Source organism: Octopus bimaculoides, chromosome 9, assembly GCF_046866305.1.
Source record: "Octopus bimaculoides isolate indiv1 chromosome 9, ASM4686630v1, whole genome shotgun sequence".
Taxonomy (NCBI): Eukaryota; Metazoa; Mollusca; class Cephalopoda; order Octopoda; family Octopodidae; genus Octopus; species Octopus bimaculoides.
This window is the reverse complement of record NC_142936.1, coordinates 90296991-90321990: the sequence shown is the minus strand read 5'-3', so window position 1 is coordinate 90321990 and position 25000 is coordinate 90296991. Positions and strand designations below refer to the sequence as shown.

The following is a 25000-nucleotide window of genomic DNA, read 5'->3' as shown; positions in this document are numbered from 1 at the left end:
TATGCACAGAGTTTAATATAGTCGATAGTATTTGTTAGTATAGATAGTGGAGTTAAAAGTTGGATGTTATCAGTTAATGTTTGAGACGAAAAACAAAACCGGTATCACTAACAAATGGAGATTAGAGAACAGAGAGAGAGAGAGAAACAAGGGGAAAAAGAAAACCCAGTGGTTTTATGTGTGTTATCAAATAATTCAGTGTAAATGTTTTGAAATGTTTCTGTAAATAGATGTAGATATAATGTAATGACTTGTTTAAAATGTATTTTACTGTAGTGTTTGTGAGAAAGAAGGGAGGGGGGGAGAAATTTAATAAATAAAAAATAGTTAATTAATCTTACCTTGGCGGTGTATCTTCTCTCCTGGCTCGATGTGGTGGACTAGGTGTTCGAGATCTGTACCGTTTCCGAGCAGGAGAGATGGGGCTATTACCCCTTTGGTTCCGATAACCGAAAGACTGTGTTCTGTCGTTGTAAGCCCTCGGCGGATCCGGGTAAGCCCTTGGAGTGTCTGTGTAAGCCCTAGGGGTATCCGTATAACCACGATTGTCATCGTAAGCCCTCGGAGGAGGTTCCGGAGAGAAAGTTCGACTGTGGTTTCCTTTTCTGTTGCGGCTCCGTCGTCGGCTAGAGGACTGGGCCCCGATAGTATGATCGCGAGTTTCACTGCGATAATGATATTGGGGACTTCGAGTGTAGCCTGGTTCGGGCCTTACTGGAGACTGGATTTCCGCATAAGCCCTAGGCGTTTCAATGTATGCTTGCCGGGACACTTCAGCATAGGCCTTCGGAATTTCGCAGTACCTCCTCGGCGAAGAAATTGATTCCACATAGGAAGTTCTGTCGTGTCGGTCCAGGCGGTCACGATCAGTCGACCGTGACTGGGGTAGTGGTGGAGGTGCTTGGTGGAGCTGTGGATGTGATTCAGTCGGCGAGTAACGACGGCTTTTTTTGCTCTTCTTGCGGGTTGGCGGATGATAAGGGGTTGGACTTCTACTTCGGCTCCTTCTACTATCCAGCATTGCAGGCGAGTTGCTGTGACTTCTCTCAGTCAGGTACATCTTGATAGCTGTCGCCGGAGATTGTCCCCGCTTGTCTCGTTCCCGGTTCGACGCAACCCTGCTGCTCGGGTGACCAGAAGCCGGTCCACAATCAATGGGCGACTCTAGGTTGGAATCCGAAGACAGTTCATCATAGTCAACTAATGGTTTAGTCGACGAACTAGATTTCTCTCTTTCACGTATCCGCTTTTTTTTCGATTTGTGTTTTTGTTTCTTGTGCTTCTTTAAACTTGATGGCACCAAATGGGCGTAGGCCCGTGCATCAAACTCATCAAACACGAGGCCTCTGTGGCTTCGTGTGCCAGGCATCGTCCACTACAAACCACACTGTGGCTGTTTTCTATTGTTGGTTTAAGCCGAACTTGTTGCACATGACGCTGTCGCAAGATGGCTCGATAGCCCTATTTTAAAAATACCTCAATTAAACCGTCTGTTTGTTTAAGAATGAAAGTTATTCCTGAATGTAAGCAAATGAAATAAGGATAATGGTTAAAAAATATTATAAAGGAAGCTGTTTTATACTATTTAAATATAATAATTGAGGGAACTGTTATAATATCATAAGGAAGAGAAAGCACAACAACGGGGGGGAATGATCTCATTAAATTTTCACCGGTATTGAGATAACCACACCGTATTTACTAAAAATATCTTTGTCATCAGATTTAGTAATCCATATTCTAACAAAAACATAAGCTGATGACTAAAATAAAAGCATATCTATTAGAATTTTATCCGATTATGTTTTCTATAGTTAACACTATATACATTAGTCGCCATTTTACTTTGATTCTTCTACAACTCTAGAACGCAATGGATTCTGGGAAAGACCTCACAAAACAATGACGTATTGCACATATTGAAATTATATTCTTTTCAGTTGGAATTCTATCTTAGTTCTTTCCAAGGCATTTTACAAATTACTTGTTGGGGAAAAAAAAAAAGAAAACAGGTTTGAACCGTTATTTTTTTTTTTAATGTGCAATCAGAACGTAATAAATGTCTTTTTCTTAAAACCGTATTACAATACAAGATTATGCACTGATAGAATGGTAAAGCGATATTTTTTGTTTTGTTTTTGTTGATATTGCCATATAAGATAGAACTTGAGATTTTGTCCGCAAACGTCAACAAGCTTAATAAACCGAGTTCACTTCCGAATGATTGCGAAAACTTCCATATAATTACTGGTTTAATATACTTTTTTTTTTAATAGTAATATTTCTTTCGCGATGAAATTGTCGTTAATTTCTTTGAAAACATACTTTATTATTTAGAAAGTGGACTTCGTTCTCTAAGCTTGTTCAGATTGACATTTTGACAGGTGCCTAAGCCAATATAATACTTCCTCTAGGAAAATAAAAAATAATGACTTTCTTCATTAATCGAATATAAATTCATTGTCATGTCCTTTGAGATTTGATATCATAAATTTAAGAACTAAAACACTATGTATTCAATAAGTGTTTTTGTATTACTCACAGATACTATATAAAAATATTTATATATTGTCTGTGCGTACAATATACGTATCTAACTAAACTAATCAAAATAGGTTTTCTATTTCTATATCGAAGTATCTGAATGTGTGAAATTCATATTTCCAGCGCGCGGGCGCTCACGCATTTTTATACATACTTACTACCCTAGATACACCACAAACAATTGAGAGTTGAAACACCGTGCGAACATCCACACACATACAGCGGCTATAACCGAGTTTCATACATTACACTATGTATATGTAATGTGTGTGTGTGTTCCACTAAACCTATATACACACACAATCGAGAGGTAAAACACTTCTGTTTCCAGTGAGATGTATTAATTGCAGATGTAGAAAGAAATTAGATTTATGGACAGTTGCTATTATTTTATGAGGAAATAAATTATGAAAGTGGTGCAAATATTACCTCTAAAAGAATAATAGATTCATAGTAAATTAGCTTTTAACAAAGTCATAACGATATATACCTATCGTTATTATGTAGTATTAAGGTCATTCTGTGTTTATTTAAGCCATGCCGTGAAATATGTATTAATGCACGACATTTAGTGTATACAGTACAGAAAAGAGAGCTGACATACCCCTCGATACATGGGTGTATGTGTAGTACTTTTCTTCCCGACTTATTTATTAGGGTGTATGAACCGAAATTGTGAAGAAGTGAAACTTTAAAAGCCGGAGTATTTGGAAAGACTGCACACGCGCATATATGTGTGTTTGTGTGTGTGTGTACACGCACATACACATACTACGCCAAAAGAAATTCCAACGACGAAACTGTTTATATCCATAACTTCAGCCACTACCCAACTGTAATTAGAAATTTAGTCACAGAGCCTAACAGTTGATTTTTCAATCTTAGGTAGAGAGATCTTCGAAACGGCCACACCCCATTATAATGAGTTACTGTCTGGAGGTAGCTTAACCTCCATTCAATCTAGATGTTTCCATTAATGTAACTTGGAGCTATTCGACTACATATCTCAAGAAACCAGAAATATCAAACTCTAATTACCATAACGTCAAAGTTAGCCATATATGCTTAGATAATATCACTTATAACATTGCACCCACACACTCTTCACCCCACACTCCAATCTGAAACTACCTAAAATTTCATTTACTGCACACTGAGAAGTGCCCCTCAGAGGGCATGACATATAGAGCAACCCTCATGTTATCCAATGGCATCACAAGTCATTACATGAGTATAACAGTCAATGTTTTCAAGGGAAGATTTATGCATCACATGCACTCCTTCAGTTGTAGGGAAAGGAGAAAACTTCACCTCCCTGTCCACTTCTTCTGGAGATTCTAGGATCAAAGAAACGACTTCCCCAACATCATATAGAGCATCCTTGACAGGGCCTCTCCTTATTCACATGGATTTTGTATTTGCCAACACTGCTTCCATGAGAAACTATATATACTCCAGCAGCTCACTGTATCCATCAGTTTGAAAAGCAACATATCCTATTGTCACCAGAAATACACTCCATTATTGAACTTCAAGCCATGAGCCACTGATAACTCAGAAATACCACCCTAGGCCTAACTAACTCACACATAGTTGCAAGATGATACAATCCCTGCCATCCATAATAAAATTATTGCCTATTCTGCCCATTATAACTATGACCTACAATGACTTGTCACACAATTTAATATATAACTTCTTCACATAACTGTTGTCACTGAAATATCACATCTTCAAAATGTCAACTTACTGATGCCAGTATCCTGTCTGACTACCACAAGGAACTTAATGAAAAAAAGTATTGTCACTAACTGCAGCACTCATGTAATCTGAATTGACCAACCAAAGACTAAATATTCCCACCCAGAAGCCATTTTTAGATTTCTTAAGTTTTCTCTACTCTAACAGTAGATATGTTCCATGTCCACATAGCTTTAATGATAAAGGAATCAAATTGATGGACCACATCAGGAAAGTTACAAAGAGAGTTATAGCCCAATTAATTAAGAACAGCAGTAGACTAGATGTGATGCAGTTTGGTTTTGTGCAGGAGAAGTATTTAGCTAAAAGCAAACCTTTGTACTTGGCGTTCATTGGTCTGGAAAAAGCCTTCAACAGTCTCAGAACTCTGTGATGTGGCAGTTTCTGTGAAAGCAGGGGATGGAAGAATGACTTGTGAAAACCATACAAACTATGTACAGGGGTGTTGACAGTAAGGTGAAAGTTGACTGTGAGTGAGGAGACCCCATGGGATTGCACCTAGAAAGTTACCCTCCGAGGCACAAGTCTGGGCAAGGTTGTTTATAGAAGACTAGCTGTTGCCCACGCATAGCAGCCTCCCCTCTCCACACCACTGGTGTTATCCAAGGGAAAGGCAAAGGGGCCGATACAGCTTGGCACCAGTGATGTCGCAACTCATTTCTACAGCTGAGTTAACTGGAGCAACATGAAATTGTCTTGCTCAAGAACACAACACACAGCCTGGTCCGGGAATCGAACTCACAACCTCACGAGCGTAAGCTCGATGCTCTAACCACTGAGCCATGAGTACGACTAATTTAAGGTACATGTAGGAGTTCACTAGGGATCATTTCTCAGTCCCTAGTGACAGTCTATTCATCACTGTCCTCCAAAGCTGTAACAGAGGAATGTAAGAGTGGCTGCCCTTGAGAACCACCATATGCTGGTTATCTCATTCTCAAAACAAAATCTGTAATAGAATTAGAAAGGATATTCCAGGTGTGGAAGCAAAACTAGAATGAAAGGGTCTTAAAGTTGCCTTAGCTAAGACCAGAGTTCTAGTAAGCAAGAAAACAGACAGAACTCTACTTCTGGTAAATAGCCTAGCTCAATACAGGAAAGGTATAGGCAGAAATACCATATGGTGTACCCAGTGTAAGCAATGGATGCACAAAAAGTGCAGTGAGATAACAAGAAAGTTAACAGAGAAAGTAGTGTTTGTTTGTGGAAGATGTACAGGAACACTAAGCACTAACGACACACAGGAAATAGATTTTCTCAATTGCACTTGAGGCCGCCTAGAGGTCATAGACAGTTTCTGTTACCTAGATGACCTAACTAACAGTGGAGGAGGATGTTCTGAAAGTATAGTTACCAGAATAAAGATAAGATAGAGAAAGTACAGAGAGATACAACTGCTGTTGGCTGCAAAATATCTCTCGCTCAGAGTAAAAGGCAGATTGTATGATACTTGTGTATGAACAGCAATGCTCCTTGGCAGTGAGATGCTGACCCCAAATGCAGTGGACATGCAAAGACTACAGCATTACTCAGCTCCAATCACTTGAGAGTAGAACCAGCACATATTACATTGCCCTCATTCATTCTCTGTTTGTGCTACCAGTTACCCCCTTGCCACCCTCCTCTAACTCTTCCACCCCTTATTCTTATCATCATTCGTTCCCACCCTATTTTCATCAATCACCTTTCTATACCTTCAGTTATCTCTCCCTCTTCTCTGCCATGTTTTCGTCTTATCTGCTATCATTCTTGACCCCTCTCATATCTACCATCTCACCTCACTCTTTATAACTACCCTTATGTACCTTTACATCACCCTCCTCACCACTCCTACACTATCAGCTACACCTCCTCCACCTTTGTTCATCGCTTAATACATTCTTCTCTACTTCCATCTCCAACCATGTCGCTCTCCCCCCACACTCTTTTGAAACTACCCCTGTCCCCACCCTCTCCTATGCTCACCTGTTTGTCACTTTAGGGTTTGCTCAGGCACCCTATCACTATTATCTCTTCTTCTTTTCAGCTACTCCCATCCATAGGTGCAGGCATGGCTGTGTAGCAAGAAGTTTGCTTCCCAACCACATAGTTCTGGGTTCAGTCCCACTGCATGGCACTTTGGGCAAGTGTCTTCTACTATAGCTTCAGGACAACCAAACACCAAAGCCTTGTGAGTAGATTTGGTTGATGGAAACTGAAAGATGCCTAGCCATCCGGTTTCACCAGTCCTCAGTCAAACCGTCCAACCCATGCTAGCATGGAAAGCGGACGTTAAACGATGATGATGTATATATGTGTATGTGTGTGTGTGTGTGTCTGCTTGACAATTGGTGTTGGTTTGTTTATGTCCCCGTAACTTAACAGTTCAGCAAAAGAGACTGATAGAATAAGTATCACACTTAAAAAATAATAAGCACTGGGGTTGATGCATTTGCTATACTCAAATGTCCTTTAAAATAACTAAGGTTTGAATATTTAAAAACAATGCAGTCATGGCTGTGTGGGGTTAAAAAACTTGCTTCCCAACAACATGGTCTTGGGTATTGACAATTAGTGAGAGTAAACAGCTGAGAAGTGAAAGAAATTGGAGTTGATGTTGAATATAAGTTATCAAGGAACAGGAAATGTTGCCTGAATTCTTTAAAAGAGAGTAAACTCTGCTAAAGGTAACCAGGGAAGAATGATGGTGTGAACCAAACTGACAGTTTAAGTCTACAAGAATTCGCACTTGGTTTATCTTATTTAATTATCCACAAGTGTCACCTGTTCATGGTAACATGGTTGCTCTGTGAACTGCACATCAATCCAAGATAAAGATAATACAACATTGATTAAAGATTAAAGGTACCAAGCCCTGGCTGTTTAAACCAAGCATAAACTCATAACAAAGTAAGGAAGAAATCTATAGGGGACTGCTGCAAGGTACAGCCTTAGAACCATTACTGTTTATTACAACACTTACAAACAGCTATACACACCATCTAGTATTCCTTTAAAAAGGAATGATATATTCAGTAATGTAGTCCTAGCTACCCCATGTCTGAATTAATCCTTTTGGCAGTTAAACCAACCATATCTGGCCTAAATATTCTTCCTGGTTTTTGTTCAAACAAACCAGATTTGGCTTCTTACACCTATCCTACAACATCATGCTAAAAATACACAATCACATCATCAAAATCTCAAAGCTACAAAATAATACTTGATTAATTCAAAACAATGTGAATCAATAAGTGTTACATTTGGCAGAGTAATGTGAATGCCAAAGTGTTAAAGATGGTTTTATCGTGCTGAAATACTTTTGATCAGCACTGGTTAGAAAATAGTTGTTCCTCAGTTTAGTACATGAGGTCTTTATGTGGTCACCCAACCTACTAGATATAGCAGTTAAATCTTCCTCAAATTACATCCTAAAGCACCCACTACACTCGGAGTGGTTGGCGTTAGGAAGGGCATCCAGCTGTAGAAACATTGCCAGATCGGATTGGAGCCTGGTGTAGCCATCTGGTTCGCCAGTCCTCAGTCAAATCGTCCAACCCATGCTAGCATGGAAGGCGGACGTTAAACAATGATGATGATGATGATATCTTTAAAAAGGCAACATTAGATGATGTAGTTTGAGATGCACTAGGTCAGAATTAAAAAAAAACGCCTTGGTTAAGACTGCATGTGTGTCAATAACAGAAACACTCTACTCTTTTTTGTTTTCTTTTCTACTCTAGGCACAAGGCCTGAAATTTTGGGGGAGGGAACCAGTCAATTAGATCGATCCCAGTACGCAACTGGTACTTAATTTATCAACCCTGAAAGGATGAAAGACAAAGTCAACCTCGGCGGAATTTGAAATCAGAACATAAAGACAGACGAAATACCGCTAAGCATTTCACCCACCGTGCTAACGTTTCTGCCAGCTCGCCGCCTTAGAAACACTCTACTCTACCATCATGGTCTTTTAGGTTGGTGGCTTCCAAAATAGTTACAAAACCTTTGTATGATTTTTTTCAAAAATCCCGAACCCATACATATATTTTAACAAACAATTCTGCTATTTAAGACATTAAATGAAACAAAAATTGTTTTAGAGAAAGAATTTATTCATCATCATCATTTAACGCTCACTTTTCCATACTTGCATGGGTCAAATGGAATTTATTGAGCAATTTTCTGCAGCCTGGTATTCTTCCTATTGTCCTATTTTCTGCAGCCTGGTACTCTTCACCTGCTTCTAAGAAACATTATATTTCCCAAAACTAGATGGTGATGTTCATTTACAGCCATCACATGATGCCAAGACAAGACATCCATCTGGTGTCCATGGATACTAAGGACTGTACAGTAATCATCCCGGGAAATACAGACTATCATCGTAAGAAACACTGAATTTGTGGAAACGTGTAGTGATGCATTAAAATATTTATAGATTCCATTCATGGATTATTATTATTATTATTATTACTATATTTATCCTACATTATATCGGCACAGCTCAGTGTAACCCAAAAAACTGGTATTGATAATTGGTATCTTCAGGCTGTAGCCAGCATAATAAAATATTCAAAAACGTTACCCGTAAAGGATATACAGGGTTATTCAAAAAGAAAGAGCAGATTTTAAATTTATTTTTAAAACAAACAGTAAGAGACACAAACACATTCTCCATATTTCTTGATAGGGGAAGGTTTAAAGTTTATTTTAAGGTCGTATGCACTCAACATGAGCACCATGGGTTGCTTGACAAACATCGAAATTTATTTCTGTGAAATTTTTATGCTATTCATAAAGATGGCCCTGAGTTGAGAACAGTAGAACAATGTCGATGGTCTATGCTCCATGGGGAAGGAAGGGATTAAAAAGAACAAAGATATCACTTTCCATTAAAATCATCATCATCATCATCATCATACAACCATTTTCCATGCTGGCATGGGTTGGATGGTTTGACAGGAGTTGGCAAGGCCAGGAACAACACTGGCTTCCATTGTCCATTTTGGCATGGTTTCTACAACTGCAAGCCCTTCCTAATGCCAATCTTTTTTCAGAGTGTACTGGGTGCTTTTTACGTGGTACAATCACCAGATAAAACAGTTAATTCATAAGTAGACAAGGGGTTATATTTATTCCCTAGAAAATATTCCTCAGAACTGGATTGTTTTTCTCCCACCTTTGCCACTCCGACCCTCTAATGCTAAAATATGTCAGGGAGCCAGAAGTAATCCAGCAGACACCAAAAGCATCTCTAAGTTGATGGGTCTCGACCTTTTCTCGCTCAGTACGTCTTTTCACTGAAACGCATTTTGCAAACACCTTTTTTAAAAAAACCCCACTGCACAACACCTTGGCCAAATACCTTCTACTGATGACCTGGACCAACCAATGCCTTGCAAGGGAATTTGATTGATGGAAACTCTAGAATCCTGTTGTACACATACACGCACACACACATATGTACATATAAATATATATACCTCCTGACTGGCCTTCGTGCCGGTGGCACGTAAAAGCACCCACTACACTCTCGGAGTGGTTGGCGTTAGGAAGGACATCCAGCTGTAGAAACTCTGCCAGATCAGATTGGAGCCTGATGTAGCCATCTGGTTCACCAGTCCTCAGTCAAATCATCCAACCCATGCTAGCATCTAAAGCAGACGTTAAACGATGATGATGATATGTGTGTGTATGTTGGTTTGTTTATATCCTTGTAACTTAGTGGTTTCAGAATAGAGACTGATAGAATAAGTACCAAACTTAAAAGAGTAAATAGTGAGGTCAAATTGTTCAACTAAACCTTTGAAGGTGATGTCCCAGCATGGCCACAGCCCAGTGACTGAAATGAATAAAAGAGAAAAGATGTGACAGAATTTAATTTGTGTGCAGTAGTTTGTTATCTCAATCTGTACCCTACCCTTTTTTCTTTCTCTCTATTCCAAGGTTTCAGGTAAACAAAGGTGTAAGAGCTGTAGCCCCTTATTGTGCTGGTATGGTCATGTGTTGCATATGGATGAGAACAGCTGTGTGAAAAAGTGTCATACCCTAGCAGTAGAGGGAACCTGTGGGAGAGGTAGACCCAGGGAAACCTGGGATGAGGTGGTGAAGCACAACCTTCAAACGTTGGGCTTCACGGAGGCCAATGACAAGTGACCAAGACATTTGGAGATATGCTGTGCTTGAGAAGACCCGGCAAGCCAAGTGAGACCATAACTGTGGCCTATGTCAGTGCAGCATAACCGGCCCATTTAAGAGTACCCTTCAATCATTGGACAATAAACTGTGCTTGTGAAGACCTGTTGAGTCAAGTGAAGTCATTGTCGTGGCCGATGCCAGTACTGCCTGACTGGCATGTAAAAAGCACCCACTACACTCTCAGAGTAGTTGGTGTTAGGAAGGGCATCCACCTGTAGAAACTTTGCCAGATCAGATTGGAACCTGGTACAGCCTTCTGGCTTGTCAGTCCTCAGTCAAACCGTCCAACCCATGGAAAGTGGACATTAAACGACGACAATGATGATGATGATGGTTGCTGGGTAGGGAGATATCAAGAGGGAACTGGGGGAAATACTGGGGTTTTAGGGGTGTTGTGATTTTCCCAGGGAAAATAAAACTTAAATGCAGTACTGTGTGCAATGTGACACAGTTACAATGCACATTGTAGTCCAGCAGTCCTAGTTAATGACATTTCAGACATGAGCATCCCCGCCCATATTTTATTCAGTCACTGTGTATCTAGGCCCAAACCACAGATGTGTGTGTGTGTGTATGGTTGTAAATAACTATCACTTCATACATGTGATTCTGTCTGTTTCCAGTTTTTGTGAAAAACAAGTCTGGCTATGAGGAAATGTCACCTTACCTAGAAATAGGTGAGGGTTGGTGACAGGAAGGGCATCCCGCTACAAAAAATCTGCCCCAACAAATTCCTTCTAACCCATGCCAGCATGGAAAAGTGGATGTTGAATGATGATGATGATGAGGTCAAACCTAGTACTTGCCTGGTACTTACTGTATCAAAATTGGAAGTGCGAAAGCAAAGTAACACCCAAGGGTATTGAAAGTCAGAACATAAAGATCAACACTGGATTAACCATTAAGCAAAATGGGCACATGCTTAGGACATCAGGGGAAGTGGAGGGGCACCACAAAAATGGTAAATAGTTTATGGTACAAAAGAAATCACTTTAAACTTGGTAAAATAATATTCAAAGTGGTTTATATAATTGGAAATATAATTTCAAAGTTCATGGATCTGATCAAAGACTTAGCAATTAAAAGAAGTCGGAGAAGACTTTTCAAATATAAATAATAAAGTGGAAATATACAAAAAGAAACATTATTTTCCATCTTACTGTCAGGTTTATTCTTTTACCTGTTTCAGTCATTTGACTGTGGCCATGCTGGGGCACCGCCTTTAATCGAGCAAATCACCCCCAGTACTTATTCTATTGGTCTCTTTTGCTGAACTGCTAAGTTATGGGGACATAAACACACCAACACCGGTTGTCAAGTGATGGTGGGGAACAAACACACACACACACACACAAATATACATGCACACACACACACATATATATATATGACGGGCTTCTTTCAGTTTCCATCTACCAAATCCACTCAGAAGGCTTTGGTCGGCCTGAGACTATAGTAGAAGACACTTGCCCAAGGTGCCACACAGTGGGACTGAACTTGGAACTGTGGTTGGGAAGCAAGCTTCTTGCCACACAACCACTCCTGTTTTGTTTCATTTTGAAAAATAAAAATTTATTTTATTGTTTATTCGTCGTCATCGTCATGTAACATCCACTTTCCATGCTGGCATGGGTTGGACAGTTTGACTGAGGACTGGCAAACCAGGAGGTTGCACCAGGCTTCAATCTGATCTGGCAAGGTTTCTACAGCTGGATGCCTTTCCTAATGCCAACCACTCCGAGAGTATAGTGGGTACTTTTTACATGCCACCAGCACAAGGGCCAGTCAGGCGGTACTGGCATCGACCATACTTGAATGGTGCTTTTTATGTACCATTGGCACAGGAGCCAGTTAGGCGGCATTGGCTATGACCCACACTCGAATGGTGCTTTTTAAATACCACTTATTATTGTTTATATTTTGCATTACGTATATATGGGGGTACCAAATGCGTTTAAGTGCTTAGTATATCTATGGATATTAATCTACCCCTGATAAAGATATGCAGCTAAATACCACAAGATATTTTTGTCTGTCACTCTACTACTTATGCTGTTCTAAGTAAATTTTGGCAATTCTATGTTTAAAAAAATGCCATTCTTCAACAGAAGATATTTTAAATAATGGATTGTATGCTCTAATAAACAAGAAATAAAACACAAAGAAAATATTTTTAATAATGGTTCCTCCTGGTTTGAACAACTTCCAAAAACTAGTCTTCATTCAAAGAATTTGTTTAGCTGCTGGTCAGTATGAATAGAATAGACCTATGATCAAAGATGTTCCAGTTGTGGTCATTTCTTTCATGTCATTAATAATGTACCTAGGACACCTTTATCCAATGTATCTCACCTTTTCTTTAAGGTTGTAGGATATGTCTGCTTTGAGAGAGATTTGGCTGCTATTTCTCTTAAGTTAAGCAACCACATAGAGGCTCCCTTATGACTCCGAGAAGTTATTGTCTGGTTTTTTAAGATTCTGAAATTATGATTGATCACAATGCTCTTTGCTTGTTTTCTTTTTACTCTTTTATTATTCTTTCTTTTTTTTTAATGTTGACATTATGTCCCAAAGCAGAATGGCACGGTTCACAGACCTTGATGGTGCGTGGTAATGGTGGTTTGACTTAAGTTCAATACATCTTTCATCAATGTTGTTCTGCCATCATCCTGTCCTCTTTTTTTTCTTTCTTTTTTGCAAACATAATCTTTTTAGGACTAATTTTTCTTCTCTGTTTTTCTTTTTTTACTCCTTTTCTTTTTATTAAAGAAATGAAGATATCAGAGTTAACGCTTGCAATGATACGTGCAGCCAAGAAAGGATCAAACATTGCCATGATTATCCGTTCCGAAGATGCCCTGCTACATTTATTGGTCGAAGAAAAAACTGGTAACCAGAAAAATGTAAGATTTGTTCAAGACTTCAAAACACTGGCAGATGTCTTGATTCAGGAGACTGTTCGCTATGATCTGGATCAAAAGGTAGGATCATCATCATTATCCTCATCATCATCATCATCATTTAACGTCCACTTTCCATGCTGGCATGGGTTGGATGGTTCAACTGGGGTCTGGGAAGCCAGGAGGCTGCACCAGGCTCCAGTCTGATCTGGCAGTGTTTCTACAGCTGGATGCCCTTCCTAACGCCAACCACTCCGTAAGTGTAGTGGTGCTTTTTACATGCCACCGGCACAGGGGCCAGAGGAGGCTGGCAATGGCCACGATCAGTTGGTGCTTTTTACATGCCACTGGCATGGAAGCCAGTCAAGGCAGCGCTAACAATTTATCCTCAATAGTTATCACTTGTTTGATCAAGTTCACTGAAGGAGTGTGTTAAGTAGCTGAATATTCCACATACACACATATATGTGATTTTAATGTAATCCTGAAGTGGAATGAGCATGAGACAGTTTAACAAGGCTGGACCATTTAATTACATGGACAATCCATTCTCTGGGCTTCTGCATAGTTTCCATCTACTTGGTTGCACTCAGAGGCCTGTGTTGACCCAAGGTTATAGAAAATGACTCTATCCCTAGTTGCCACTCTGTAGAATCGAATGTTTGAACACCTGTAAGATAAATGATGGTAAGGTATTGTAGAGTGTGTTTGTATCTATATGTAATTACTGGTATTGTTATAGAGAGCTGGCCCAAAAGCTTGCCATAGTGTGAAGTCCATCAAGGGCACCCAAATAGGTCACGATAGGATTTGAACTCAGAATCTAAAGAGCTAGATTATATATCACAAGCATTCTTACAGTTCTACAAATCCACTTCCCTGGATTGATCCTTTTTTATTGATTCCAAAAGGATGAAACCACCACAAAGTTCAGTTCTTGATGTGCTGTGGTGGCTTACATGCCTCAATGACCCTGAAAGATAGGCTAGAGTATAAACCCCTGCTAGGGCCTCCCATACTAGACTAATATGGACCACCTCTTCCCAAAGGTAAAAAATTTGACTCAACACTCCTCCTCATTATTATTATTGTTGTTCAGTAGTTTTATTTTTATAACGTGCTTTCACTTCACTACCGAGCGCAGCTCTGTGTGCCTTGGGTATGTGCAGTGGTTTGCTGTGGTGCTCTTATGGTTACTGTATTGAAAGTGTTTTGCATAGGATGTGTGCAGTGCCCAGTAGTGCACTTTTCTGTATGTTATATATATTTGTAAGTCCTGGTATTTTTGTTATGTATTTGTCTGAATATTTTTTTATTATACCTAAGGCACCTACTACGATAGGAATTGTTTCTGTTTTTAGATTCCACATTCGAGTTACCTCTATTTCCAGGTCTTTGTATTTTGAAAGTTTCTCCATTTCTTTTAGGGAAACGTTGTCATCTGCTGGTATTGATACATCTATTAGAAAGCTATTATTATTATTTAGCATCCATTTTCCATGCCGGCATCGTTGGATGGTTTGACAGGAGCTGGCAAGGCTGGAGAGCTATACCAGGCTCTAATTATCTATTTTGGCATGGTTTCTATGGTTGGATGCCTTTCCTAATGCCAACCACTTTAGAGAGTGTACTGGGTGCTTTTTATGTAGCACCAGCATTGGGCCTTTTTACATGGAGCCAGCATGAGTGTTTTTTATGTGGCACCATCAATGTTTTTTACGTGGCTCACAGCACCAGTTCTTTTACTTGTTGAATCTACTTATTGTTTGTTTGAACCATGCTGTGATCAATGTAATATCTCAATATATATATTTCTCTCTAGTTCCCTGGACTTGGTAAGAACCTGTATGGTGAGGAAAGCAATAAATTTACAAATGCCCTGGGTGAAACGATCTGTGTGACTATCGAGCCAGACCAAGAGAAAAATGTGGAATTGCTAGGTAAGTGAAATATGGCAGCAGACACACAGTGTTGTGATGAGGGTTAATTTATAGAAACAGGTTGAAGACGGGGATTTGAGATGGCAAGAGGCAGGTCTTCACACTGGTTGTTTATTGACTTATTCACACAGGTGTGGTTTTATGGTTAAGAAGTTTGCTTCCCAACCACATGGTTTTAGGTTCAGTCCTACTGTATGGCACCTTAAACAAGTGTCTTCTACTGTAGCCCTAGGTTGAACAAAGCCTTGTAAATGGATTTGGTATATATAAACTGAAAGAAGCCCTTACCATGGATTTCTGTCAAATCATTTATTATAACCAATATATGTAACATACCTTTCAAGATACTTGGACCCTTAATGAAATACTCAACAAAATAGAGGTACTGTCCATCCATCAGGCTTCCCCTCAGTTTCCCTCATCATAAAGTTACTCATAAACTTTGAGATTAAACCCATGAACTCATGATTGCTAAGTAAATTTCTTAGCCACTGAGCCATGCCTTCATAATTGGCACCTATGGCTTTGTTGATAAAGACATTACTAGCCACCTTAATGTAGAAATAATCAGCTTTGTCTTTCCTCTTTTCAGGGTCAATAACATAAGTACCAACTGAGCACTGGGGTTGATGTAATCAACAAGTCCCCTTCCCCCAAATGTCAGGCCTTGTACCTGTGGTAGAATGGATTATTATAAGTGAGAAAGTAGCACTTGCAATCAAAGTGACACTGGGGTACAAATATATGAAGCCCAATACACCCATCATGACTACCCGTCTGATAGGGGTACACCAGGCACATGCATCACAACCATATGTGCGTGACATGGTGACCTCATATCAAAATAAACAGTGACATGGTGACCTCATATCAAAATAAACAGTGACATGGTGACCTCATATCAAAATAAACAGTGCATGACCTTGCAGGTGTAGCCCAGTTAGAATTTTCTTCAGGTCGAGTAGCCCATTCCACTCAAAAGGTCCCTGAATAAGGTTTGTTTAAGGATGTTGAGCAAAACACCCATGTTTCCAAAGGTGAATTATCCAAACCCCAAAGAATTCCTCTCAACACATGGCTATGATGCTCCCCCCCACTACTTCTGCTCGTGATCAGAGATGCACATATCGTCAGCCACCAAGGGACATGCTCAACTGGTTACGGTCAAACAACTGACAAGCAAATCTGTGGTATTGAGCTGAATATTTGTTGTAGCCCATCTTTTATACCAAGACAAAACAATGTACATGATAACACTTCCAATCAATATTATTATTATTATTATTATTATTATAAGTGAGAAAGTAGCACTTGAAATCAAAGTGACACGGGGGTACAAATATATGAGGCCCAATATACCCATCATGACTACCCGTCTGATAAGGGTACACCAAGCACATGCATCACAACCATGTGTGCGCGACATGGTGATCTCATATCAAGATAAACAGCACATGACCTTGCAGATAGGGCACAGTTAGAATTTTCTTCAGCTCGAGTAGCCCATCCCACTCAAAAGGTCCCTGAATAAGGGTTGTTTAAGGATGTCGAATGAAGCTCTCGTGATTCCAAAGGTGAATTATTCAAACTGCAAAGAATTGCTCTCAACACATGGCTATGATGCTCCCCCCATTACTTCTGCTCGTAATCAGAGAGACACATATTGTCAACCACCGAGGGACATGCCCAACTGGTTAAGGCCAAGCAACTGACAAGCAAATCTCTGGTATTGAGCAGAATATTTATTATTATTATTATTATTAAAACAGCAAGCTGGCAAAATCACTAGCACATCGTGTGAAATGTTTAGTGGTAATTTGTCTGTCGCTATGTTCTGAGTTCAAATTCTGCCAAGGTCAGCTTTGCCTTTCATCCTTTCAAGGTCAATAAATTAAGTACCAGTTATGCACTGGTTTGATGTAATCGATTAGTCCCCTCCCCCAAAATTTCAGGCCTTGTACTTTTAGTAGAAAGGATTATTATTATTATTATTATTATTATTATTATTATTATTATTGCTGTTGTTATTATTATTATTTCTGCTACTCTCTCTTTTTTAGGCCAAGTCCTTCATGGAAACCACGAAGCAGCCCGTCTTTTGGCACAAGCTATCAGTTCCCAGCCAGAAAGTGCAAATAATCCTCTCCTGGATCAAGTGCTTGATGAAATTGAACTGGACAAAGTTCGAATCTGGATTGACCCAATTGGTAACGCTTGAATAATTTCCCCTTGGAATGTGGAAAATTGTTTTCTTAGTTTTTAGGTTTTATGTTTGGCTGCATTAAAGTTTGACGAAGCAATTGAAAATTTGATGTGGAGACATCAAAAATTGAATCCATCACAAAATCCAGTCCTTATTGTGGTATAGTGGTGTGTGTATCTCAATGACAAGTCAAAGGTTAGAGGTCAAACTAATGTGGGTCACCTCTGATATCTGTGAGAGGAAAAAAAAAAGAAACCTGAAATGAGTAAGGTTATATTTAGATGGAGAGGAATTTACATAGAATATGTGAGGTACTCATAGATGATCTTTTGTAATTAGGGCTGTCAGAGATTTGCTCTACATACATGTTTGTTCCATTTCATATCATTCCAATCGCCCAATAATATTTGGTACTGTTTTACGGTGCCATATTTTTCTAATTTCGATCTCCAGGTCCTTATACTTGCTCAGTTTTTCAAACATTTTCAGAGATAAGTTAAGGGACATGGTCAACTGGTTAAAGTCAAGCAACTGACAAGCAAATCTGCGCTTATGAGCAGAATATTTGCTGTATAGCCTATCTTTTATACCAAGACAAAACATCAGTTAAGATCAAAAGTCATGAGAGCCACTGCTTTGTATTGCATCTGGGTATTTATTATTATTATTATTATTATTATTATTGAGTAAGAGAACAGTGCATGGTATCAAAGTAACATTGGAGTACAAATATACGAAGCCCAGTATAGCCATCATGATTACTCATCTGATAAGGGTACACCAGGCACATGCATCATAACCATATGTGCATGACAGAGTGATCTCAAATCAAGATAAACAGTGCATGACCTTGCAGGTGGGACCCAGTTAAAATTTTCTTCAGGTTCAGTGTCTCATCCCACTCAAAAGGTCCCTGAATAAGGGTTGTTTAAGGGTGTTGGATAAAACAATCATATTTCCAGAGGTGAACTATTCATACCCCAAAGAATTGTCCTCAACACATGGCTATGATGCTCCCCCCACTACTCCTGCTCATGATCAGAGATGCACATGTCGTCAACCACTAAGGGACATGCTCAACTAGTTAAGGTCAGACAACTGACAAGAAAATCTGTGTCATTGAGCAGAATATTTGCTGTAGCCCATCTTTTACACCAAGACAAAACATATACATGGCAACATTATTATCTTTTTCTACTCTAAGCACAAGGCCCGAAATTTTGGGGGAGGAGGCCAGTTGAATAGTTCGACCCCAGTACGCAAATGGCACTTAATTTTCCGACCCCAAAAGGATGACAGGAAAAGTCAACCTGAGCGGAATTTGAACACAGAATGTAAAGACAGACGAAATACCACTAAGCATTTCACCCAGCATGCTCATGTTTCTGCCAGCTCACCATTACCGTAACATTATTATTATTATTATTATTATTATTATTATTATTATTATTATTATTATTATTAAGGCAGTGAGCTGGCAGAGTTGTTAACATGCAAGGCAAAATGATTAGCAGCATTTCATCCGCCTTCAAGTTCTGAGCTCAAATTCTGCTGGGGTCAGCTGTGCCTTTCATCATTCCAGGGTCGATAAATTAAATACCAGTGAAACTTTGGAGTCAATGTAATCGACTAGTCCCCTCCAAGCCTTGTGCCTTTCGCAGAAAGCATTATGTCCTGTGAAGGTGGTGAGATGGCAGAATCGTTAGCACACCTGGCGAAATGCTTAGCGGTATTTCGTCTGCCCTTACCTTCTGAGTTCAAATTCTGCCGAGGTTGACTTTGCATATCACCCTTTCAGTGTCAATAAATTAAGTACCAGTTGAGCACTGGGGTCGATGTAATAGACTATCCCCTCCCCCACAATTTTAGGCCTTGTGCTTATAGTAGAAAGGGTTATTATGATGTCCTGTTGTCTCATGGAATTGGTATTGTGCTTGAAAATATGCTTCTTATTGAACCAAAACTCACAGTCTAGGATAAGAAATATTTCATAGCTCAGGTAATAGTTTTTCTTGCTCTTTACATCAGGTTGAGTGTCTCATTCCACTCAAAAGGTCCCTGAATAAGGTTGTTTAAGGATGTTGAATGAAACAACCATATTTCCAGAAGTGAACTATTCATACCCCAAAGAATTGCTCTCAACCCATGGCTATCATGTGCCCCCACTACACCCGCTCATGATCAGAGATGCACAGATCATGAACCACTAAGGGACATGCTTACTTTGTTTGCAGACTTTCCAGATAACTTTTGCTGAATCAATTGGTTGTTGTTGTTGTTGTGGTTTGGTGGTGGTGGTGGTGAACAAAGACACGAGCACACACATATAGAACATGCTTCCACACAGTTTCCATCAACCAAATTACACTGTTCACTTTCCTGACTTTTGTACATAATTCTGTGTACTATACCTGCATCTTTGATGAGTTGTAGTGCACCTGAGCACTGTACACAATAATTTCATTACTATCTTCTTTATTATACCTCAGAATTTTAGAGGCTGACTAATGTGTAGGATCGATTTATATGCAGGCAAGGGAAATCGAAATCGAACTAAAGTCGACGACTGGCACCAATGCCAACATCGTCTCCTTCATTGGACATGAAACTCAGCTTGCGAAGACTTATTGGGGCAAGCGAATGCGAAATCGGGATGGCACCTGTGCCCAGCGTCGTCTTTCTGGCACTTGTGCCCGTGACATGTGTAAGGATTTTCGAGCGAGATTGTTGCCAGTGCCCCTCGACTGGCTGGCACATAAAATACACCATTTTGAGCATGGCCGTTGCCAGTACCGCCTGACTGGCCTTCATGCCGGTGGCACGTAAAAGCACCCACTACACTCTCTGAGTGGTTGGCATTAGGAAGGGCATCCAGCTGTAGAAACTCTGCCAAATCAGATTGGAGCCTGGTGTAGCCATCTGGTTCACCAGTCCTCAGTCAAATCGTCCAACCCATGCTAGCATGGAAAGCAGACGTTAAACGATGATGATGATGATGATGATGATGATGATGATATATATACACACACACACACACACACATATACATACATACATATATATATATGTATATATGTTATTGTTTAACCCCAAAAGCTGATCCAGCAGTAGTAACTATCCTGTATTTTGTTGAGATTACCCTCATCCAAAATTTCTAGCCTTGTACCAGTGTTAGACATAAACATTGCCATAGGTAGGTTTTAAATGTTTCACAGTTAAATATAGTAACTTATAAACTAATATATTAATGATACTATAACGTGTTAATCTCTTGATGTTGGAAGGGGAGATAATAATACTGTTTGCTCAGAAAACCTGTCCTATTTTGGTTCCATAAATTCATTAATGCATTATTATAAAATTGTGATTCTTACTAATCCTAGTCTGTCTTACTATAGAGATTACTAATTTCATATATATATATATATATATAATCTGTCTTAACTTCATAGAAACATAATCTAGTAGTAATTCTTACTAAACCTTGTCTCTCTCACTACAGAGCATACTAATTAATGATATACGTGTGTGTGTGTGTGTGTGTGTGTGTAGGTGCAGGAGTGGCTGTGTGGTAAGTAGCTTGTTTACCAACCATATGGTCCCAGGTTCGGTCCCACTGCATGGCACCTTCGGCAAGTGTCTTCTACTATAGCCTCGGGCCGACCAAAGCCTTGTGAGTGGATTTGGTAGACGGAAACCGAAAGAAGCTCATCATATATATATATATATGTATGTGTGTGTGTGTTTGTGCTTGTTCCCCCATCATCACTTGACAACTGATGTTGGTATGTTTACGTTGTCGTAACTTAGTGGTTCGGCAAAAGAGACCGATAGAATAAGTACTAGACCTACAAAGGATAAGTCCTAGGATCGATTTGTTCAACTAAAGGCAGTGCTCCAGCATGGCCGCAGTCAAATGACTGAAACAGATGAAAGAATAAAAAGACATATATGTTTGTGTGTGTCTTGGTGTATGTGAAGTGTCACCATTTTATGCATGGGTTGCATTGGTTTCTTGTGGCATTACTTTACCATTATTTGCCTTTCCTGTGCCAGACCCATAACACACTGGGTCACAGCATACTTATTCTAAAACTAAGACCCAAGCTATCATATATATCATCATCATTTTTTAACTGAATGAATCCACCTCAATACTTCACCCATAAAGCGCTGGGATTTGCACTTACATAGCATGGATTACTGAGCACATTTTAATGAAAATGAGACTACCATGCTCACATCATCATCATCATCATCATCATCATCGTTTAATGTCCGCTTTCCATGCTAGCATGGGTTGGACGATATGACTGAGGACTGGTGAAACCGGATGGCAACACCAGGCTCCAATCTAATTTGGCAGAGTTTCTACAGCTGGATGCCCTTCCTAACGCCAACCACTCAGAGAGTGTAGTGGGTGCTTTTACGTGTCACCCGCACGAAAAATAGTTAAAATATCTTCTTAGCATATAATGGTTGCAAGTTTTACATCATCTGAAAAGTCATTAGTTGAACTATTAGTCCTCTTGCATTCTGGGAGGTATCGGAGTGTTTAAGTGACATTAGACCTCAACAAACGTCCATAAATTAAATGCATCTATCTGGGCCACGATCGTGGTCTGTTGTGCTTTATGTGATAATTTCTTTTCTTCAGCTTGGTACTTACTCTTGGTGCAGATTCTCTGCTCACCTTTGTCTGTCATTGATCAGACCACGTATACATAGTGCTACTTTGGCATGGAGTCTATTGCAGTGTCTGTAGTCTATTTTATGTAGCAAATTCTCCAACTTAAAGACTTCATAAAGAGTTCTGTGCAGTTGTTTATACAAAACTTTCTGTAAATTTGCTGCACAAAGAAAACAACAACAACAAAAAAATAGCAAGGGAGGGAATTGTGAAGGGCCATAACTCTCAGAAGAATAGCGTCTGGAAAATGTTGGATGCAGGGTGGATGATCATGACTGGAAGGCATCTTTTATCTGCAGGATCTGCTGAATCAGAGCTGTCTTGGTTCAAAACAAATTGCTTTTTTAGGTTTCAACTAGGCCAGAGCTAAACACCATCAACAACTGCAAGTTACTGATGGAGGTCAACTGTTGTGGAGATTACCTGGGGTTAAACAACTTATTTCTCTAACATTTGTTGGTGTTGCTTTGGCTCCAAGTCAAAGCCTTGATTGAGCAGACCTGTGATCAAAGTCATTCGTGCCAAGACCATTTCGCTTCTTTGTTTAAAGGTCACTTTATCCAGTCCTATATTATTCTGAATTCTCATGTCACCTTCCCTTTATATGAAGGTTAGGGTGAGACGAGAGGGATTTAGCTGTTATTTCTAGCCAGCTTGAGTCATGAACCTTAACGATTTTAATTGTTAAGTGTGCCTGAAATTAGCACCTTTGGCCATTTTCACAAACTTATCTATTCATTCACTCTTCCACTCCTCTGGATCACGTCACTTGTGTTCACCTTCCTGTAACTCAAGAATTACACCCTGATGGCACCTCTTCACCATTATCTTCTCTCCTTTTCCAGCAGGGGTCACCATTTATCTCTTCCACTGCAAGACACTTGTTTCTGTTCCTTTGTCATACTTCAACTTTCCTTCACCCGGCAAAAAGCTGCCCCCCACTCTTTAATACTACTACTACCCCTCAGTTGAGGGGTCCTGCATTGCAAGTTACTTGGTGACCTCACTGACGCTGGTGCCAAATAAAAAGCACCCAGTACACTCTGTAAAGTGATTGGCATTAGGGAGGGCATCCAGCTTTAAAAAACCATGCCAAAGCTGACATGAGAGCTGGATGCAGTTCTCTGGCTTGTCACGCCCTGTTGAACTGTCCAACCCATGCCAGCACAAAACATGTATGTTAAATTTCGACAACGACAATGATGATGATGATAACGATGATAATGATGATGATGATTAACATGATGACGATGATGACAACAATGATGATGATAATGTGATGATGGCGATGATGATGACGGCAATGATGATGATATCCATTTGTTCAACACAATATGATGTGATGTAAAGGTATGAGAGGTCTAAATAGGAAATCTTAAACCATTTGTGATGCTTCTTTCAATCTGTATTCTTTTTATTTCCCATAGATTCCACTGCCCAATATATCCAAGCAGCTGAAAGTAAAGCAGATGAACATAACGTTATTTCCGAAGGACTGCAATGTGTCTCTGTGTTGATTGGAGTCTATGATGTACAAACCGGTCTGCCAATTATTGGTGTCGCTTACCAGCCATTCCATCACCAGGAAGACGATGGGTAGGTGATTGTTCTTTCTTGTCAGATTCCCATAGTGGTAGTGAAACGATTGGTGAGGCCATGATATCAGATGCTCCTTTTTTGGACTCCATTGCTTAACTGATTTTGAGAGGGAGGGAGGGTTAGCAAGTAGGTGGATTTGTGGTCACGGGATCACGGGTTCGAATCTCAGACCGGGCAATATGTGTGTTTATGAGTAAAACACCTAGGCTCCACACGGCTCCGGCAGAAGGTAATGGCGAACTTCTGACTCTTTCGCTGCAACTTTCTCTCACTCTTTCCTCCTGCATCTAGCAGCTCACCTGCGACAAACTGGCGTCCCATCCAGGTGGGGAGCCTATACTCTAATGAAATGGGAAACTGGCCCTTATGAACCAGGTATGGTTCGAGAAGGAACAAACAACAACAGTACTCAGCTGGTACTTAATTTATTGACCCCAAGAAGGATGGAAGACAAAGTTGACCTTGGTGGTGTTTGAACTTAGAACCTCAAGGTATACAAGGCGTTTTTACTGTCATTTCATTGCTTCTGTCAGTCCACCACTCTATATTTTAAGTTACATTAATAATCATTTTATAATAAAACAAGCACAGATATGGCTGTGTGGTTAAATAGTTTGCTTCTAGACAGTGTGGTCTTGAGTTCAGTCCCTCTGCACAGCACCTTGGGCAAGTGTCTTCCTCTATAGCCCCAGGTTGACCAAAGTCTGGTGAATGGATTTGGCAGAAATTGACAGATAAGGCGGTGAGCTGGCAGAATCGTTAGCACATCGGGCGAAAGGCTTAGCGGTATTTCGTCTGCCGTTACGTTCTGAGTTCAAATTCCGCTGAGGTCGACTTTGCCTTTCATCCTTTTGGGGTCAATAAATTAAGTACCAGTTACGCACTGGGATCGATGTAATCGACTTAATCCCTTTGTCTGTCCTTGTTTGTCCCCTCTATGTTTAGCCCCTTGTTGGCAATAAAGAAATAAGAAATTGACAGTAGCTTCATTGAAAGCATACAAGGTAGTCATCTACCTGCACAATAGATATCTTGCTCTTTTCTATCTCAAGTTGGTATTTGAGAGAAAGGAGTAACTCTGTTGTATAGCGTGTAATGTGCTCGCTTGGCAAGCCCTGAATATCTGGTTCAAGCCCCACCAATGGTCCTGGTGCTCTTTTCTGTTTTAAATTGGTTTTTGTTT

At 39.9% G+C, this 25000-nt stretch overlaps 2 protein-coding genes across 3 annotated transcripts in view; one reads left to right on the top strand and one right to left on the bottom strand.

The window, feature by feature from the left end:
- LOC106872449 (uncharacterized) overlaps positions 1 to 1865 on the bottom strand; it is a 97064-nt gene extending 95199 nt beyond the window's left edge. The window contains exon 1 of the mRNA XM_052970859.2: positions 342 to 1865. Within this exon, the coding sequence (XP_052826819.2) occupies positions 342 to 1369 (1028 nt within the window). The 5' untranslated portion in view covers positions 1370 to 1865. The remainder of the gene's footprint in view (positions 1 to 341) is intronic.
- A 15-nt stretch (positions 1866 to 1880) lies between these two features.
- Positions 1881 to 25000, top strand: part of LOC106872453 (inositol polyphosphate 1-phosphatase) — a 25133-nt gene continuing 2013 nt past the window's right edge. Inside the window, exons 1-5 of one of the 2 annotated variants that reach the window (XM_014919461.3) lie at positions 1881 to 2012; positions 13255 to 13466; positions 15208 to 15325; positions 17386 to 17532; positions 23646 to 23814. In XM_014919461.3, coding sequence (XP_014774947.1) covers positions 13257 to 13466; positions 15208 to 15325; positions 17386 to 17532; positions 23646 to 23814 — 644 coding nt within the window. In that variant the 5' untranslated portion in view covers positions 1881 to 2012; positions 13255 to 13256. Of the gene's footprint in view, positions 2013 to 8031; positions 8262 to 13254; positions 13467 to 15207; positions 15326 to 17385; positions 17533 to 23645; positions 23815 to 25000 lie in introns of those variants that run through there. The other variant, XM_089358021.1, reaches the window with a different exon arrangement.